The following is a 19,776-nucleotide window of genomic DNA, read 5'->3' on the forward strand; positions in this document are numbered from 1 at the left end:
GGAGCTCTCAACATTAAATTCATTTGTATTTGGCCACTGGGTCATACTTGTACCCTTCATCTTTGTTAGATATTGCAACTTTTAAACCATAAACTGCTCTCATTAAAGTACAATGTTTTGCACAATCAATAATTTTTTTATACACAATCTATATCATGGCTCTTGGGAGATATTTGCTGAAATCTGCAGAAGCTTTTTGGTAACTTTCGAATTGAATTGCATTTGACACTAATTGAACGTTGTGCTTGTAACAAAAGTGGGGGAGTCAGATAATCAACCAGATTTAATACAAACAACTGTACCAATTACTTTTATCCTATGTAATCTTAGCTAGGATTAACCTTGAATATTATCAGTTGATGATTTTGCAACCTCAAAAGTATTTCAGGGTCATATTCTTTGCCAATTACAATCATTCCAAGGTTGTGATTGTAACCCCTTTGTCCAAAAAGATGAAGCTTTATTAGATTTATTTGGTTTAGTTTCGCTTGAACATTGACAGAAGAACTTTGCTCTTTTTCACCTCCAGTATCCTTAACTGAATAACTTTTCTGATGTTATAAATTCATTAGATAATACAAATTTTTGTTTAAAGTATTTACTGATAATTTTTGCTTGAAATGTTTGATGGGTCTTTTTTACATCAAGATAAAATTATATTCCTTCAGGACAAAGATTACATTTCTTCATGAATTTGTCAATTTTTTAAACTTTGAAATGTTTTATTTAAGTATCTCTTGGAACTCTTTCTATATTCAGTGCTGCCAAAATTTTTAATTTAAAGACTTAAATTAAAGGCTGAAAAATTTTGATTTTTTTTATAAAGATATAAATCCTCTAAAACTAAAAGTGAGCACAAAAGTAGATTGTAAAATAAAAATGCTCTTCAATGAGCAATCTTTAACAACAACCTCCCCTCCTCCCCCTCTAATGATTGCTATCTACAAAAGTGCAATCTCTGGAGAGAACAGCAGTGTTTGACACACTTAAATCTAAAGCAAAAATTTAAGTACCTTTTACTTTGAATTTAAGCTGAGCTAAATTGTCAACAACAACATACATTTAAAGTTTTTCTAAGTAATTTCTCTTTTTTTTTTCTTCTTCTTTTTTTTAAGAATTCTTTTCTTATGTGTTATCTTCTCTTGTTAAAATGCTTAAATTATTTAATATAAATTGTCTTAATGATGATGAAGATAAATTTCCATTCCTTTTAATATTGAAAATGTTTTTTCTATTAGAATTTTTACAAACAATACTTAAAGATATTCTAAAAGCTATAGTTATGTTTGGGAATGTGTATTTGATTTGCAGCTTAACTATTTACTTTCAAATACATTGAGCTTTTGAAAGTTTATTATCACTAATTAAGTTAATATGCATAAAGTAGAGACAATATTCAATTAATCCTGGTTCTAAATCAATTTTATATGCATTCAATAATTTACTTGCAATTTATCTAATTATCACTTTGTCACATGTTTCTTAATCTATTAAAAATCCAAATTTGGAGGATATATTGATGTATAAAGGTTTTCTTTTTTTAATTCTGGTAAACGTATATCTACATAAAAAGTATTAACACAGAAATTTCTATTTTTATCAAATTGTGAATCTATTGATGTTCCTTCATCAAATAACATTTTTGTAATTATCTTTGTAGTTTTAAATTCAAAACTTGCTGATAATTTTTCTTCTAAAGTTCTTTGATGATTCATTCTCTCTTTATTCTATACTCTACTTTAAATTTATTTGATTATATGTAATATGTTGTGTATAACACTTGCTTAACAACCACTTTTAAAAGTAAAAGTAAATTATCTCATTAGGAAATCTGATCAACTAATCATTAAGGCTAAGACTAAAAATTGCATATGTAGCTATATAAAATCTCCTAGAAATATGTTTACATAACTTTCATGATATTTGCAAAGTTCAGCTTTAAAGTTGGAAGTTCAACTCAAGTTTAAGAATTGAAATAGAATAAGTAAAGCTTGCTATGTTATAAAACTCTTTGGTTTAAAAAACTCTTATAATCTTTAGTTTTCTCTACGTGCAGTTGGATGTCCAAATTATCTACTTTTAGAAATTCAAATTTTTATTATGTTGACATATTTTTTAGGTTCCTATAGTTCTTACTAAGTTTACATCAAATCCTATACATTACTTTGATTTGAACTTATTCTTCTTTTGTCTAAAGAGAAATCTATTTTATAGTTAGACTTTTCCCACACAAAATTTTATATAAGTATCTACCAAATGCAATGTGACAAATGTCCTCTTGTCCCTCACATATTCTAATGTGAAAAGCTACCATTTTGCAATATGTTACGTTGTCACATTGCATTTAGGTGTTCATATAAAAGCCTTAAGAAGAAGAGTTTAAACAAAGTTTGTTTTGATATTTAGAGTTGAAAGTGGAAATTACTGGCATACCAAAAGATGCAAAAGAAGTAGCTAAAAAATTATTGGCATCTGGGGTAATGTTTTATTATAACTGAAATTATATTTACGCTATTTTTAAGCACCATATTATATTTTTAAGCACCAATTTTTTTTACTCAAAGTGTTTTACCTACTTTCAATATGTTGACAAATACATTTTTTTAAAATGGACATATTCTGAGATATTATGACAAATACACTTTTTTAAAGCAAGCTCACTCTCAGTTGACAATCACTAAAGATATCTAACAAATACACTCTTAAATGTGTCAACAAACAGCATAATGTTCAAATGTGCAGACCAACATTCTGACTAACAAACTGATGTGCATTTAAACAATTTAAGTTTTGTGTTAAATTGAGGTAACAACAACTTGTCCCTCACATAATGTGAAATACTTGTAACACCAGCAAAAAAAAGAAAATATACAGAAATAGCAACTTATGTTTTAGCAATTAAAAATAGCAAAGAGTGGTGCAGGGGACCGCTCATTTAAAAGAGCTAAACTTACGAATGAAAAAAAGTTGACGGCATCTGTGGTAAGTTTGAAGTTTGTTTTAAATATTTCTTCTTAGATAGTTATTTGTGTTTTTATACGTTAATTTTTTTTTTTTTTTTTTTTTTTTTTTTTTTTATTTATTTATTATATTATAGGAAAAAAAAAGTGATTTTAAAACTCTTTTTAATAAAGAGACAAAAGATTATGGTAGTGATTTAAAAAGGTAAATCTATCTTTACTAAATAAACTCTTAAATAAAGCTCTCATGGATTAATTGGCATTTATAATTACTCAGCTTATTTGTGATTCAATTAAAGTTTGCATAGTTCTTAAAAAATTAAGAGAATGTTGTTTTTTAAAGATGTCATTAAACCTTAGTCTTAAGTGGAACATGAAATACTTTGATAATTTACCTTTAATGAATATGTAGTAAAGTTTAACTAATAATTAACATTTACTTTTTAGTTATGATGAGTCCAAAAGTAGTATTTTGGGTAAAGTTGATTTTCTATGTTTTGAACTTGTTTCAAATAAGCTATAAAAAGATTTTTGATATTTAAAAAAAAGTTTTTTTTAGTTCCCATTGTAGTTCTTTTACTTTTACTGTTATTTCTTCATTTTTATTTGTTTTTGTGTTTTTATTTCATGTTTTTACTTTTTTAACTTCATGCTTTAGATGGATTTAGTTGTAACAAATCATTTGTAAGTACCCCAATTTCTTATTGTTTGTTTTTTGCACAAGTTAAATGAGTCAAAAACATGATTAAATTGCTCAATAACCCAGATTGATTTAATTGTATGTTAAATTCTTTGCTACTATTGTAAAATAATACCCAGAATTGTTTTAAATAAAAAGAAATAATCACTGAATTACTAATTATAAAGATAAAAAGCAATAAGATGCTTTTTTTTGGCATCCTAAATACTTGAAAGTTAATTTTAGAAATTTTTTTTTACATTAAAGTACACTAAAGCCAATAACTTTTGAAAATGTAAGCGACACTTATGAAGATTCAAAAACTATTACAGTTTTAGGCTATGATAAGTTATATTTTTATCATAAAAGTATAAGAAGAACATATAGAAATATTAATTATTATATATATTGTATATATATTTATTTGTTATATGTATTATATATGTATTATTATAGTAAGAAGAACTTAGAGTCTAAAAGTGTAATGAGTTTTTTTGTAAAAGTTATTGCACTCTTTGGACACTCTGCAATTAACGAATATTTTCAAAGATCATATTGTAAACAAAGCATGACATAAATACCATTTTTCATACTTAAATATTAAATGATGACCAAAATTAAAAGAAGTGTTCCTTTTTTCAGGTAAACAATGTGTTGCGTGTGGCTGGTTTTAATTTGACAAAAAATATACTTGATACTGCATTTCCTCCCTTTGGTAAACTGCTTTATGTTTGACTTTTAATTGAGGTTGAGTGACAAATTACTTAAATCTCTAAAACACGTTTTTTATTGTATTTATTGTTAATTTTGTTTAAAAATTCATTCATTTAGGTCAAATAAAAAACATTTACTTTGAAAAAGACAAAGGGTAAGATGTTTTGATATACTCCATTTAATGTGCTTTGATTTTGTGCTTTTTTTTCTTAAGTGTTGACAAATTATTGCAGGTGTGGTTATGTTACTTAAATATTAACAAATTATTGCAGGTGTGGTTATGTTACTTATGAAACTCGTGAAATGGCAGAAAAAGCAAAAGAAGAGGTAATACTTTATGAAAGTTGTTTTAAGAAATAAATTTATTTTCTAATATCCAATCTGCATTAGGGTACAGCGAGAATTTTTTTTTCTTCTAAAAGCTTAAGAAAAGGTGTATTCTTATGTAAAATCAAATTTTAAATAGGGTTTCCTTAAAAAAATCTTTGATCGGAAAAAGTTTTGATACCCAAATTTTCACTTTTAGAAATTGCAAAATTTGGTAAAATCTTATTTGTCACATTTGTCCTTTATTATGCTTTACATGTCCTTCTTTTTCATTGTGATGAAATATTAAATGCAAATAATGTTTCTAGACCAATTGCAAGCTTTTTTGATACTTGTTTCAAAGTCATTATCTTGCATGAATCCTACCAGCAATGCAGATTCTGGATATTTCAGGGGAGAGGGTCTTCAATTTTCAATGAGGTTTCAATGATTAACAAATTTGCTTATAACAGTTGTTTTTTTTGTTTCATTAGAAACAAAGGTGGTGCCAGTGATGCGGTTTCCCCAAAAAACAGGAGGTCTATCCCATCTTAATCAAATAATAATTTGATAACACTACTATAACACTATTAAAAAAACAATAAATAAAACAACATATCTTTCAAATCTATTAACATTGAAAATTTATTAAAATTTCTTTCTTTGTTTTAAAAACAGGTAGCAACTCTCTATGTTGAGCTCTAGCTCTAATATATCCATCTCTTGCATCTGGTCCAACTACTGACATGGATGCTACTGTCACTTGTTTTACAGCACGCTCGGTACTTTGAGTATGAATTTTAGCAGAAGGAGTTATTAGAGGTGTCAATCTTAGCAATACCAACTTATCTTTAGTGAGCAAACAAGTAAAAACCGGTTCTTGTACTACACCATTTTCCCATTTGACTAGCTCTTGAAGAGTAGTTGCTTCAAAGTTCAGTTTAGGTATTTTTCTTGGTCTGATTCGCATGTCTCCAAGGATATTATTACCCCTTTGTTCCAAAATTCGGTCAACTGCAAAGTTGCGGTCTTCTGCATTATTACTAGATAATAAAGAGATTAATAAACTTTCATGGTTCGCATACCAAGCGCCTAACTGGATGTAGGGAGTCACAATTTCTCTTACTATAACAGGTTGATTTCTAAGAATTCTCAATTGAGTCAGAATGTGATTGGAAGCATCTTCAAGTCTGTCTTTAACTTTAATGTCAAAAAAAAATTTAAAGTAAAATTGTAAACAAAATAATACAAGTAACTCAAGATTTTTCAAATTCTGATCAGTTAAGTCATGTTTCCTTGTCCACATAAAGACTATTCTCATGCCAGTAGTGAGCCATCTGGCATGACTTAAGGGGCCACATTGAATTTCTCTAAGATTAGGTGGCAATACACCGATCTTAACTGCTTTACATAACTTGTAGGTTTGTTTTTGATCTGTTGACATATTTTTTAGTATTGTTTCTGGAATGTCAACAAAGCTCTCTCCCTCTGGAAGAGCTTTAAATTGAGGATTGTACTCCATTTTATTAACATCAGCAAGACATTTTCCCACAGGACCTACAAAGCCAGTACTACATGATGTTAGTCCATCAATTCCTTCTATTAGGTGACGCAAAAATAACTCATTTGAATGAAGCATGCATATGGTCCAGTGGCATTTGTGACCTAACATCTTTTCAAGATGTGTTATAGCACCACCTTTCCAGCCAGTGTTAATTGAAGTACTATCAGCTCCAAGTACTAAACATGATTCAGTAAGATTATATTGTTGCAGCAAATTATAAACACCTTCAGCAATCTTTTTAGCTGGCTTATCTGAATGAGTATGTGCATTTGGAGTAAAATGACCAAGATATCGACCACCAGGTTCTATAGTCACAGTAATGTGTTGCTCTTTGATAATAATAGGATGTAGTTGTCCATTTGAATCATTTATCATCGCTCTTGTTGAATCTTTTCTTCCATCAAAGTAAATGCCAATATTATCTGCTTTTGGAAGATTAAAATTGTCATTATTCTTTGCTACTACCATGATTTTTTTTCTTGCTCTCGTCAACTTAGAAGGATCACAAGCAAGGTAAGAGTATTCAGGGGTGAGAAATCCTGCTTCAACTAAATCTTGCAGATAACTTGTAGCAATTGCTGCAGTTGCGGCAGGTGAAATCCCAAACCTATAAAATAAAACTAGTTTATATTTATTTTTATTAATTCGTTATCCGAACTTTTGCTGCTCAACAAAATAATAATCTATATGATTACCTTATACTAGCCATTGCTGTGTTTTTTATTGACATAGTGTTTTTTCTTGACTTCTTTTCTAAAAATCGTGTTACAAGGAAAGCATAGACACCTAATTTATCCTTTAGAAGCCTTTCAACCAACAATTTAATTTCATTGTCTTGTTTTAAAGTAAAGTTAACATTAACTGGATTATAGTTGTCATTGAGTGAAATATCAGGAGAAATACTTTTTTGATATTCTTCATATAATTCTATATCTTGTTTTTCTGTGACCTAAAACCAAACTTTTACAAATATTATTTTTGTTTTATGTGTGTGTGTGTGTGTGTGTGTGTGTGTGTGTGTGTGTGTGTGTGTGTGTGTGTGTGTGTGTGTGTGTGTGTGTGTGTGTGTGTGTGTGTGTGTGTGTGTGTGTGTGTGTGTGTGTGTGTGTGTGTGTGTGTGTGTGTGTGTGTGTGTGTGTGTGTGTGTGTGTGTGTGTGTGTGTGTGTGTGTGTGTGTGTGTGTGTGTGTGTGTGTGTGTGTGTGTGTGTGTGTGTGTGTGTGTGTGTGTGTGTGTGTGTGTGTGTGTGTGTGTGTGTGTGTGTGTGTGTGTGTGTGTGTGTGTGTGTGTGTGTGTGTGTGTGTGTGTGTGTGTGTGTGTGTGTGTGTGTGTGTGTGTGTGTGTGTGTGTGTGTGTGTGTGTGTGTGTGTGTGTGTGTGTGTGTGTGTGTGTGTGTGTGTGTGTGTGTGTGTGTGTGTGTGTGTGTGTGTGTGTGTGTGTGTGTGTGTGTGTGTGTGTGTGTGTGTGTGTGTGTGTGTGTGTGTGTGTGTGTGTGTGTGTGTGTGTGTGTGTGTGTGTGTGTGTGTGTGTGTGTGTGTGTGTGTGTGTGTGTGTGTGTGTGTGTGTGTGTGTGTGTGTGTGTGTGTGTGTGTGTGTGTGTGTGTGTGTGTGTGTGTGTGTGTGTGTGTGTGTGTGTGTGTGTGTGTGTGTGTGTGTGTGTGTGTGTGTGTGTGTGTGTGTGTGTGTGTGTGTGTGTGTGTGTGTGTGTGTGTGTGTGTGTGTGTGTGTGTGTGTGTGTGTGTGTGTGTGTGTGTGTGTGTGTGTGTGTGTGTGTGTGTGTGTGTGTGTGTGTGTGTGTGTGTGTGTGTGTGTGTGTGTGTGTGTGTGTGTGTGTGTGTGTGTGTGTGTGTGTGTGTGTGTGTGTGTGTGTGTGTGTGTGTGTGTGTGTGTGTGTGTGTGTGTGTGTGTGTGTGTGTGTGTGTGTGTGTGTGTGTGTGTGTGTGTGTGTGTGTGTGTGTGTGTGTGTGTGTGTGTGTGTGTGTGTGTGTGTGTGTGTGTGTGTGTGTGTGTGTGTGTGTGTGTGTGTGTGTGTGTGTGTGTGTGTGTGTGTGTGTGTGTGTGTGTGTGTGTGTGTGTGTGTGTGTGTGTAATTTGCTATATAAACAAAGAAAATATTTACTATTATGAAATTATATTTACCTCAAAGGATGCTTGATCATCTTGTAGTTTTTTCATTCTTTTCTCATAAGCTTTTTCGTCACTGATTTTTCTCTTATATTTTTTTCTAAGTTTCGTTGTCTCAATTTTATCAGCATGTCCCATTTGCATGTCAGACTTTTCACCTGTCTTATTTCTTTGACTGTATAACCACCTGAGCTCCATAGTTGGAATTTTTTTAGAAAAAATACAGGTGCAATTTATATGTGCTTTACTTTTACAATTTTGGGGGGAAGAACACCCAGACATATCATGTTCACACAGAAGAATCTTATGAGGACATGTTATGAGGTCCATTAGCTTATCTAACTTCAATATAAGTTCTTCTTTTACTTTTGCCTTAGTTCTTCCCCATGCAACGTTTTCTACTTTCTCCCAAAGGGTTTTAATTCTATAATAAAGTGATTTCTCACCAATAATAACTGGCTGTTGAAACTTAACATTTGCTTTTCTCCATTGAGCAAGAACAAATGGAATCAGATCGCTAGCAAGATCTTTGTTAGAATATTTATTATGGTGTAGATTGCATGTCATGCTTTTTTGTTCTTTTAGTAAAATCCCTTTTTGAATAACTGCTCTGTTTGTAGGCAGCTCACTAGGAATAAAATCTTTTCCAGGTCCAATAAAATCTGAAATTGCAGTGGTGGATGATCTAGTCTTAACTTTTGACATTTATGAATATCTCAATTAAATAACTAATAATGAATAAAATAGTAACAAACTTCGATCTTGTATAAAGCTTTTATACAGCGGAGAGCCAAGTAAAAATATCTTTTAAAATTAATTCGGCGCTGCGCTTATTAGGAGAGTTTATTACATAAAAACAGATTTTGTTTACTTTATAATAATTTAAGTTTTTTTCATTTTAATAATCTGTAAATATGAAAATTTGGGTATCAAGACGTTTTCTTATCAAAAAGTGGTCCATAACAAACCTACCTTGAAATTTAATTTTACATAGGAATACACCTTTTCTTAAGCTTGAAATTTATTTTTTTCAAAAACATATAAATCTCACTGTTCCCTAATCTGCATTGCATTTAGATCGTTGCTTTATTTTATTGCAAATTTCGAACATTTTAATACCATTAACAAATGTTTTTTTTCAAAACATAGTGTTTAATGAGAATTTTTATTTGAAAACTAAAAAAATTTTCTTTCAGTTGCATGGTTCAATGGTGCAAAATGTTACTATTCGTGTAGATTATGCCAGAAAACGACCGCGTGATGATAACAGAAATACTTGGCGACCCAAGGGATCTAATCTTGGTAAATAAAGTTTTTCTCTTTACCGCTGCTCTTATATTTTAGTGTGAGGTTGAAGTTTAATGTAAGAGTTTTCTTTACATTCCCATTGCAAAGACTGTGTACTGTTGAGTTGTATCTATGACAAAGGTTTGATATGTAAGTAAACATGGTACAATCTTGTATATCTTACACTCTTGTTAAAGTGCAACTTCAAATACAAAAGTCCTTTATCAGCAGTAACTTCGTGTAAATATCTCTTGCCTGGAACTCTTCTAGATGTAAGAAGGAGACAGTCTTCCTTTTGTGGTCTAAGTTGATAGCAAGAGTGATTGGAAGTTTGATTTATTCATGCAACTCTTTGCTTTCAAAAAAAATCATGCCATTAAAATTTGAAAGATATGTGCTACAATGAGTTCACATATGCGATGCTGATGAATGGTTTCTGGCAATGATGCTGGATTATTCATTTTATGTTATAAAGGTGGTGTCAAAACCCATAAACAGTGATTTCAATTTGGTATTCATCAATAAGCTGAAAAACAGCAATTGTCACAATACTGTTACAGGAAGTTAATCAACATTCTTGTTACCAGTAAGAGCAGGTAATATCTTGCTATCCCAACGTTAATGTCAATGAGCTATCAACTTAATTGTTTCCGTTATTCTGAAATTTGTTGTTTCTCGATATTACCTCCCTACTTGCCTTACTGACTCTTTTCAAAGTAAGTTGGGGTCGATTACAGCTCAACGTCTTGGCAACAGGTGCAAAAATGAAGGTTGAATTTCAATCCCTGTCTATTTGCTTTCTGCTCTCTATTGTATCGTCCTATTTCAGAGTATAACGTTTTATGACAGTAATATCCAAACATCCATGCCTTTCTTTCTCTCTATGCGCTTCTAAAGGTTTTCTGCTTTTGAAGTCTTGATCAGCCAAAATAATGAGTCTATGACTTCTGGTATCTCGTGCCATTAAACAAATGAAATTAAATGCTAGATTCTTTATTACATTAAATGCTTTATCGAATGTCTGCTTTTCGTCATGAGTTTGTTCTGCATTAACAAAATTCTATTTAAGATGATAAAATCGTAAAATTTATTATTTACCTTCAACCATATTTATCCATTTTTACATAACAATTTAAAATTTTTTATTTAAATTTTATTGATAACGTTGTAATACAATCAGTGTCTAATTTAATTTATATTTATATACATATTTATTACATTATATTATTATATTTACATAATTCTCTTCACAATTTCTCTAAGCTAATTGTTAAATTAATTATTACATAGTTTTATAACTAGGTCCTTTTGTTACCGTTTAAACATTAACTCTTTATTTTAAGAAACTATTCATTCAATTCGAAAGGAGTTGTCCATATATTACGTCACGTAATTTTTTACGATTTTTGACCCCTTGTAAGAGTTCGTAACATATTTGCAAATCCCCTTAAAAATGTCACAAATCAGAGTTTGAAGCAAGATGACGTCGATCGTAGACAAGCAACCAAATGCATTAGATGCAAAATACATGCAACACATTAGATGCAAAATACATGCAACAGTTTTTGTAGTGGTGATTCTGAAGAAGTGGTTACATAGTTGGTCAGAAGAAATCCTAGAGAAGATTTATTTAAAAGTTCTCACCTCCATATTCTTCAAGTTCGAATACAGGATTTAGGTTTAAGAGGCACTGATGAGCCAGTGTTTGAGTGGAGGAGGTGCGTGCCAACACCATTACTTAAAACATGATTTTATATGCATTAACTCATGTTTTAAGTAATGGTGTTGGTAGCAACCAAAAAAAAAAAGTAATAAAATATTTTAAGCATCCTATTACTGCCCCGTTCTGGTAGGCACTCAGAGGCTATAGTCTAAGTTAGCCTATTCATAAATACGGCTATGGGACAAGGGTATCGACATTTAAAGCCATATAATTTCAAAGTATAATAGTTTTCTATTATCTGTTGTAAGTTTTCGCTCAAGTCACTTAATGTTTTTATACATCTAATAACACCATCTCTTCTTTTTTCATAAGCTGCCGACCAAGAAAAAGCAATACCAAATATAGTTGTCAATAAATCAGTTTGATCCTCTTCAACTCGTGGATGATCACTATTTACTTAGAGACGTAGAGTCTTTCTTAGCTTAGAGACGTAGAGTCTTTCTTAACTTCCAAAGGCTCTACATTGGATGGAGCAATCGGTTCAAAGTAATGAACTAAATTTGATTCGGTCTTTTTGAGATGAAAGTTCGTAGATGTTTTTGAAACCAGAGACCAGTATTTAAATAAATCACCTTTGACTTTCATTGTTTTGGAAGAATATTTAATAACCTCTTGAAGAAACCTTTAGTCATTTTATATATAACTCCATATAGAATTTATCTCTTGTTAGCATTTGTGCTTCGACTTTGCATGACCATATACGTTAAATAACTCTTTGTACAAGTTGCCTTTATCCATTTTATATTTTTATTTGCTCAATAGTAAAAAATTTAAAAAGTTAATAAACGTACGAGGATAAGGAACTTTTGTATAGAGTCAGTTTTCGTAGCAGTACATAAAGCAACAAAGAACATCAAGCAGAAGATTCTTAAGTAACTGTTGTCTAAAAGTTAAGCAAAACATTTCGAATATTTGCGAGATCCTTTGTTAGTAATTCAAATTTCTTCTTTAAGTTTTTTTACAAGCTTCCATTTTTCCAAGTAATACAAAAGTGGTTTTCTCAATTATTTTTTTTTTAAAATAAAGACGGAGTTCTCAGTTTGATACGATCATCATCATGAAAACTCAAATTATTTATAAATAATTTGAGTTCTCATGATGATGATCGTATCAAATTTTTTTTCTATATTTTTGTTCAATAATTTGTAACTTTAAAAAATTAATGCGCCACAAAACTTGATACCCTTTCCCCTCCCCTCCCTTCCGTCTGTAACAAATCATCACAGAAACACAACCTCCTCCCCTCCTTCTCGGCATGTAAGGTAATGGACGGCCGCAAAAACGTTATAGAGTAACATTTAATATCGATTATTGGGGAATGAATTTAGGAGTTTAGGAGTTGATTAATTTAATTATTCCAAGTTTCCCTAATTTACTAATTTAATGATTAAAATCTATCCAAAAAAAAAAAGTTCTATTTTTTATATAACTGGTATAAGAATTAAATTATTTTGTTGCATTTAGACGATCCTTCTCCTAATTTTGAAAAAAAACAGACCGTATCTCCTCGTGTGACTCATACGTCACCTACGAAAAAGAACCCCCTCCAATCTAAAAAGGAACGCGATCTCGTTGTGTATGATGCAGAATTTGAATTTTAAGCTTCTTGTTTACATTCTTTGTTTGGAAAATACCGAATCGTTAGTAACCTCCAGTTTGTTTTTTTTATATATACTAAAGAACACCAATTTTTTAAAGTTTTATCTATTGAAGATCAACACGATGTTTCAAAGGTGGATTACTTGGGAAGCAGTTTATCTACTTTGCTTCCTGGTGTTATTTACTGTTGAAGACAAAGTGAACAAACAAAACAAGAACTTACGTATTTTACCGATAGTCTTAACATTAGAAAAAAAATCCACATTGCATAAATTCAAATAAATTATCACAAAATATGTCTAATAAATCTGCTCGTGTATGAATACCAAAGTAAGTACATCTGCTTTGAAAGCAAATTTGGGCTACTTGATTTCTTTTTTATACATCTTGTATGTGCGCGCGCGTGTTTGTTCACACATACATATGCATATTTACAGAATGTTGGTCAAATAATCGAGTTGTAATAAAAAGAGGATCTTGACAAAACACAAAATCAGACGGTTGACAGCAGAAGATCCTTTAGAGTCATGAATCAGTTTAAATATTTCGGATCGAAGCGACCATATTCTTTACATCAATACAAAAAAATGGGAAAAGGGCATTGGGAAATCGTATTGTTCCAAGGTCAAGAATGAAGTTGGATCAGTCATGGTTTGAGTTAGTTAATTAAAATCAAAGCAAATCCATGGAGAGGGAGATATCGTGACATTTTAGGGTTTGAATGCTCTTCTGTCAGGAGACATTTAATTAGCCTATGTAGGAAAAAACCGCAATGCATTTTGATATTTGTATTCAACATAAAAACAAACAACAAAACTACTATAAAAGGAGAGTTCTGGGACAAAACCATTTTTCATCTCCGTTATGAATTTTTTGTATAATCGCGGGGTTGAAAATTTTCTGATCCAAAAATTTTTTTTTGTGATAAAAATTCCCGACGACAATGACGATGACGGGAAAACGTTTTTTCATGACGTGATAAACACGCGTAATGAAAAAAAAAGTTTAATTTTTGTAAAGGTGTTTAAATCTTGAGAATTAGGCGTAATAATAGGCTTGTCCGAGAAGAAGGTTAAAGCTTCCGGATTGACCGACTTGCGCGTCGCCGGAGTTGAGAGTGACGACGAGCCTTCTTCCGGCTGCGACGCTGGGCATGGAATCTGCTTCTCCAAAATTTCTGTAAAAGGAAATGGTGGTGGTGGATCCGATGGTGGAGTTGGATTGTAACAGCAGTCCAGTCGATGTGTTGTTGAACGAGGATACGTTTGATCCGTTCCAAGAAGATAAATAAAAATCTTCCAATCCAGACGAGGAAAAGATGCATTTGCTGTTACCGTCATATCCAGAAAAAGTAGTATAATTGTTTGTATTAAAAGGTGTCCAAGGACTGAGAACGGTTCCGTTTCCAGGAGGTAAATTGCCGTCGTACATCCTGACTCTCGATTCCCACCAGCTTCCAGAAGCGCCGATGATGTGCATCCTGATGTATTTTAGAAAAACTCCATTTCCTTTTCCATTTGTGTCAAGCAAAACATATTCGTTTCCGTAAGTGGTGTTTAAATATCTGAAGGTCTTGCAGTAAAGTTTGAAAAGAGGGATGGAGGCAGGAATGGAAGCAAGAGTGGAAATGAACGGTTGAATCCAGTAAGTAATTGTAGAGGTATTTTTGTTGATCAATTGGATGCTGATGTTTGTCCTGAACGGCATGTCAAGAGTAAAATATCCTCCCAACGAAGTGTTGCTTAAAACGTTGCATCCTTGCAAAGAATTGGCGTAAAAAGGTCCGCCGATGGGAGAAAAAAGCAAGTCGCAAGCAAGTCCAGTGTTGTCCACTCCTATTCCTTCCGTGGTTTCTGAATAATTTCCAACGTTAATCTCGCCATCTGTAAATATTCGAATGAAAACATTTCCAGGAAAGTTTCCACTGAGAGCCAACCATAACCTTCTTAGAACACCAGGTCCGTCCGAGTAAGTGAAAACTGTTGTCGTGGCTGCTGATGCTACCGTTTGCGATTTTAATCCTAAGGACGAAAATCTTGAATTTGGAACAAGCCCTAAAAAGTTGGATTTTTGTAACAAAACGTCTGCGTAACTTTTTGTCGCGGCGTCTTGCGCATTTGTCGGTTCGTTCAAATTGATCACTTTGTGAAAATTTAAATCCAAGTCCGCAGCTCCAATCACCGTTCCAGTTCCTCCTCCTGTCGAATGCGTGTCAACGTAATTTTTGGTGGCGGCGTCGTGCGAGTTGGTTGGTTCTGCCAGGTTGATGATTTTTTGAGAGTTAAAATCAATGTTTGCAGTGATGGTGCTGGATACATCCGTTTTGATATAAACGTTGCTTGTTGAGTCTGCGGTAAGATTTTCTAAATAAGCGCTGAACTCGTTTCTGTTGAATTTGTCAATCATTTTTTAAAAGGGTAAAAAATTTTTTTAATTCGCAAGCGAATCTGCAATCACCAAAGGGTGTTGACAACGTCTTGAAAGCTGTTTCCCTCTTCACATTTTTTCAAGACGTAAAGACACAAGTGACCGCAATAAGACGTGTTTCCAAATTGAACCCTTTCGCTGTTGTAAAAGACAGGGCTTTTTAAATACTTACGCTCAACCCCCTCTCGACGAGCTCGACGAGAGGGGGTTGAGCGTAAGAGTCAAAGCTGAACTTTGCGCCTCCGTCTTTGTACCAGCACACCCAATGAAACCCTCCAGTGCTCGAATCCCCCGTGTTGATAATCCCGCATTCTTTTTTTCTCGGTTTTTTTGGCAATATGTCTCTGACAAAAACCCCACGAAAATTTTTTATTTTTAGTTTTTTTGCTGCTTCCATCAATTGAGAATTGGTCAAAGCCTCGTTCGGTAAAATAATTCCTTCCACATTGATCATTTTGTTCATTTTTTTTATTTTGTTTATTTTTTTATTTTGTTTATTTTTTTTGTTACTTACCTTTTTTCCTGCATTTTTTTGTCACTTACCTTTTTGTCTATTCCTCGTGTTCTGCCTATGGCTCTGTCTCTGTCTCTGGCTCTGTCTCTGGATCGAAAAACTTATCATAATCGATCAAGTTGAAACAAGGTTTATCAACCGAATAAGGGCAAGGTCTTTTTTTGTAGTGACCATAAGCCAACGTGTGTATCCCATCATCCAAAATGATTCTTTTGTCGTCGTCGGAGCTGAGAGAGATTTTGTTGATTTCTTCCGTGTAAACGTCGTGCAAATGGGATCGGATGACGTTCATTTTGTTTACTTTTTCTTTTTTGGTTTCGAGGCATTTTTTGTAATCGTCGTGGGTAATGTATTTTTTGACGACCTTTGTTGCCACACCTTTGCATTTTTTGCATTTTTTTTCTTGTTTTTCTTGATGTATTTTGTAAGAGTACAATTTTGACCGGAGACCGACTAACTCTTCAATCTGTTTTCCTCCGGTTTCGTCTTTGAACATCCCAATGACCTTTTTGTTTAAACCCACTTTGAACCCGGCGCTTTGAATGGCTGGATGGCTTTTGCTAAAATCGCTCGTGTCGAATTTTTTTTCCACATCGTCGGAAATGTCTTTGTAAAAATCGTCCGTTTCTATTTCGTAAACCTGCGAGTCAGTGTCTGTCATTAACAGCTTTGCTTTGCTTGGATATTTTTTTCTGATGTAATCGTAGTGGAACTCGAACATTAAGGTTTTGCTCAAATCCAAAATGGACATACCCAAATAAATTGGTTTGTTGTAAAAAATTTTTGTCCTTTTCATGTGAACGGCAATCAAGTTTTCGTCGAAAATCGTGTGCCGGTCGTAGTTTGGTTTCGCCGATAATTTTATTGCCTTTTTCTTTTCTGTCACCAGTCTCACGTCCACTCTTTTTTCAATGTTCTCCATGGTTTTTCCAAACACCGAATTGTTCATCAGCTTGAAAAATTCCTTCTCAAACTCGCTGGTGGCTTTTGTTCTCAATTCGGTGTTGAGGTCAATGTACGGTTTCATCCATTCACGCTGTTCAAATTTTATACCTCTGTGTAACTTTGAAATTTTCATTCCCAATCGTTCGTACAATTTCAGGTTTTCACAGTGAAGGACATAATTGGTTTTGTCGTTTAAATTTGGAAAGAGCTTATCCACTTTTCCAATTTTCATTCTCTCGGGGGCCAACGGATAATCGTTGTGTTCATCGTGAAGACTTTCAGGATAATCCAAATCAACCTCCAAAATGCAAGGAACCAATCTCCAATCGGACAGTTCGTCTTCTGCCATCCATTCGAAACCGTGAGTGGGAAGAGGTTTGCACATAGCCCATCCGTACAAATTGTTGGCGTCCAAGTATTGAATGAATTTTGATGGTTGGCTTGGATCGTACGAGTCGCCCATGTATTTGTTGTTCGATTTCCATGCCGGTTGGAGATCATGCTTATACCTCCACGGGCTCCTTTTTGGATCATTCGAAGCATGTCGGGGTTGCTCAACAATTCCAATTTTATTTTTGTCAGTTTCAAACAAGCGTCCCAAGCCAATCCGGGAGACGTGTAATACCAGGCTGGGTCGAGCTTGTAATTTTTAATGCAAACGTCCCTGAAATTTTCAAAGGCGTCCGCCAGAATTAAAACGTCCGACACGTTGTACAAATCGTGATAATCTCTGAACGTTTTGCATTGAAACACGTTCCAAACCGTTTGCGCATGCGCGTAATTTTCATCGCTTATTTCCTCGTGTCTGAGTTTTGAGAAAAACGCTTCTTTAGGAGGCAATTGCGTTTCGTGAAATTTATCGAATCCATCCACCCAATCGTAAGGATACACTCCTTTTTTACGAAGCAAATTGAATTTTTCTCCTTTAAAATATTTTGCGAGGTTTTTGAACTCTTCTGGCTGTAAATTTTTTGACAAAGCATCCAAACCGAAGGAAAGGAATTTAAAACTGTCGATGAGCCTCAATTCAATTTTTTTTTCTTTGGGTTTTCCGTCTTTCCCAATGTACTCTCCTACCGTGATTTTTTTCGAGAAGCTGATGTATTTTTCCTCTTTGCATGGGATGCAGGTTATTTCTCCACCCAATTGTTTGATAAACAAATGGCTGTCGTAGGCTGACAGATTGTAAAAAACGACAGGAATGAATTTTGGCGTTTTGTATTTTAGGTTGGATTCGTTGTGAGCCGCTCCTCGATATTTTCCAGTAAAATGACAGTGATCGTGAACCTTTTCTGTATCGAGAATTTTTTCTTCGCAAATGTGGCAAACCGTCGCGGATTTGAAACTATTTTCATCGTCCTTTGTGAAGACCATATTTTTTCTTTCGATCCTTCCATATACTTTTTTTATTTCTTTTTCCAACTCGCAGACAAAAAATTCGCCAATGTCGTCATCCTCGCTTTCCGACACGGATATTGTGGGTCCACTGTTATAAACGGTTTCGTCAAAACATTTGATGTGAAAGGCAAAGGAGCTCGGAACGTGCCTTTGAAACTTTTTGGTGTACGACTGGTCTGGGTTTTGTTCGCACGAGTCCATCGGTTTGATAAAACTTTCAAAATCCGCGTAAACAATGAATGGAACCCTCATCGACCTTTCTATGTGCCCAAATTTCATGAACGAATTTTTTGGAGGAAGATCCATTCGTGCTGCGCTGTACTCTCTGCAATAGGTCGAATGTTTTGAATGATCATCCTCGCTTTTCATCCCCTGCAAGCAATTTCTGCAAAAATATTTTTTTCCGTTTCTGTTGGATGCTTGGGATGTAATGAGTCGACTCAGATTTTTATCAGATAATAATGATTTTTTTTTTTGTCTGAAACAAGCAGCAAATCTATTTCATGCTTTCTGTTCAAGCATTTCGATATTTGCAAAGGGTGTATGGATTTTTTTTCGTACCCGAAAACGTTGACGCTTATTTCTGGATTATTTTTTTCAAATTTTTTGATTTGATCGAGTTTGGTCGGAAAATCAATCCCCTCCCAATCTATTTTTTTTGATTTTTCAATCAAGTCTTTGTCAATCCTTTCTCCGAGTTTTTCTTTCATGTTCAACGCCCTGGTGACGCACCACTTGAAGCATTCATTGCCTTCGTTCTCCATGTTGATGATTGCTTTTTTGCTTGCCAAAAAGTCGTCGAGAGGGATATACGACCGGCCACCGATGGGTCTGTAGTCAATTAAATTGATGTCCATTTTCAAGATGGCGGACACTGTGCAATTCGAGCCCATTTTGTTGTATTTTTCCATGTTTTCCAGGATCTCATCTTTTGCTTTTTCGTAAAAATCTCCCAAGTCCGTCGACTCAAAAATAATCCCAGCCTTTGACATAAAAGGTACGATTCGATGCACCTCCTCTCCTGTAGTAAGGCTAACGCTCTCCATATCGATAGTCAAAACAAGGCTCGCTTTTTTGTTTTTATTCTCTTGAAGAATTTTTATCGCACCGTCTTTCGCCAAATCTAAAAAGGCAGAAGCATCCTTTTGGTTTCCTTCGACTTAATGCGAAAATTGTTTTGCAACATGCCTCAGCGCGTGATCGGTCAAATGAAAATCAATTTGGTTTTCCGAACACGAGCGATCGAAGCGACACGATTCTTTTTTTTAGTTCTCTTTTATTATTTTTCAATCTTTTTTTACTGGCTCTGGAACGTACGGATCAACGAACTCAAGCAAGCTGTTGAAACTGTTGACGACCGCATTTTTCACAGCCGTCGTAAACCTTGAAAAAATTCCAGGCGTCATCGCAGGAGTCGAATCTGGAACAGGAGCGTCATCGATATAACGTGACGGCTCTGGAACAGTCGCAACGGCAGGATTTTGCAAATGGGCTGGTTTTTGAGGAAGAGCTGGTTTCCACGTGATAGGTCTTGGTG

At 33.9% G+C, this 19,776-nt stretch overlaps 1 protein-coding gene and 1 pseudogene across 2 annotated transcripts in view; one reads left to right on the top strand and one right to left on the bottom strand.

Moving 5' to 3' along the window:
* LOC145187293 (negative elongation factor E-like) overlaps positions 1 to 13,004 on the top strand; it is a 15,266-nt gene extending 2,262 nt beyond the window's left edge. Inside the window, exons 3-12 of the mRNA XM_090100613.1 lie at positions 2,407 to 2,477; positions 2,896 to 2,982; positions 3,098 to 3,165; positions 3,408 to 3,436; positions 3,619 to 3,644; positions 4,282 to 4,354; positions 4,471 to 4,507; positions 4,626 to 4,680; positions 9,543 to 9,648; positions 12,821 to 13,004. Coding sequence (XP_089956739.1) covers positions 2,407 to 2,477; positions 2,896 to 2,982; positions 3,098 to 3,165; positions 3,408 to 3,436; positions 3,619 to 3,644; positions 4,282 to 4,354; positions 4,471 to 4,507; positions 4,626 to 4,680; positions 9,543 to 9,648; positions 12,821 to 12,957 — 689 coding nt within the window. The 3' untranslated portion in view covers positions 12,958 to 13,004. The remainder of the gene's footprint in view (positions 1 to 2,406; positions 2,478 to 2,895; positions 2,983 to 3,097; positions 3,166 to 3,407; positions 3,437 to 3,618; positions 3,645 to 4,281; positions 4,355 to 4,470; positions 4,508 to 4,625; positions 4,681 to 9,542; positions 9,649 to 12,820) is intronic.
* LOC149883426 (uncharacterized) lies at positions 5,867 to 9,185 on the bottom strand (annotated as a pseudogene). The gene is made up of 3 exons (XR_016456430.1): positions 8,362 to 9,185; positions 6,919 to 7,172; positions 5,867 to 6,830 (listed from the first exon to the last, which is right to left on the bottom strand). The product of XR_016456430.1 is annotated as an uncharacterized LOC149883426 (transcript).
* Positions 13,005 to 19,776: the final 6,772 nt, after the last annotated feature.

Source organism: Hydra viridissima, unplaced genomic scaffold, assembly GCF_058129835.1.
Source record: "Hydra viridissima isolate aposymbiotic clone 2 unplaced genomic scaffold, HvirCarnegie_v1 scaffold_10, whole genome shotgun sequence".
In the NCBI taxonomy this organism is placed as follows: domain Eukaryota; kingdom Metazoa; phylum Cnidaria; class Hydrozoa; order Anthoathecata; family Hydridae; genus Hydra; species Hydra viridissima.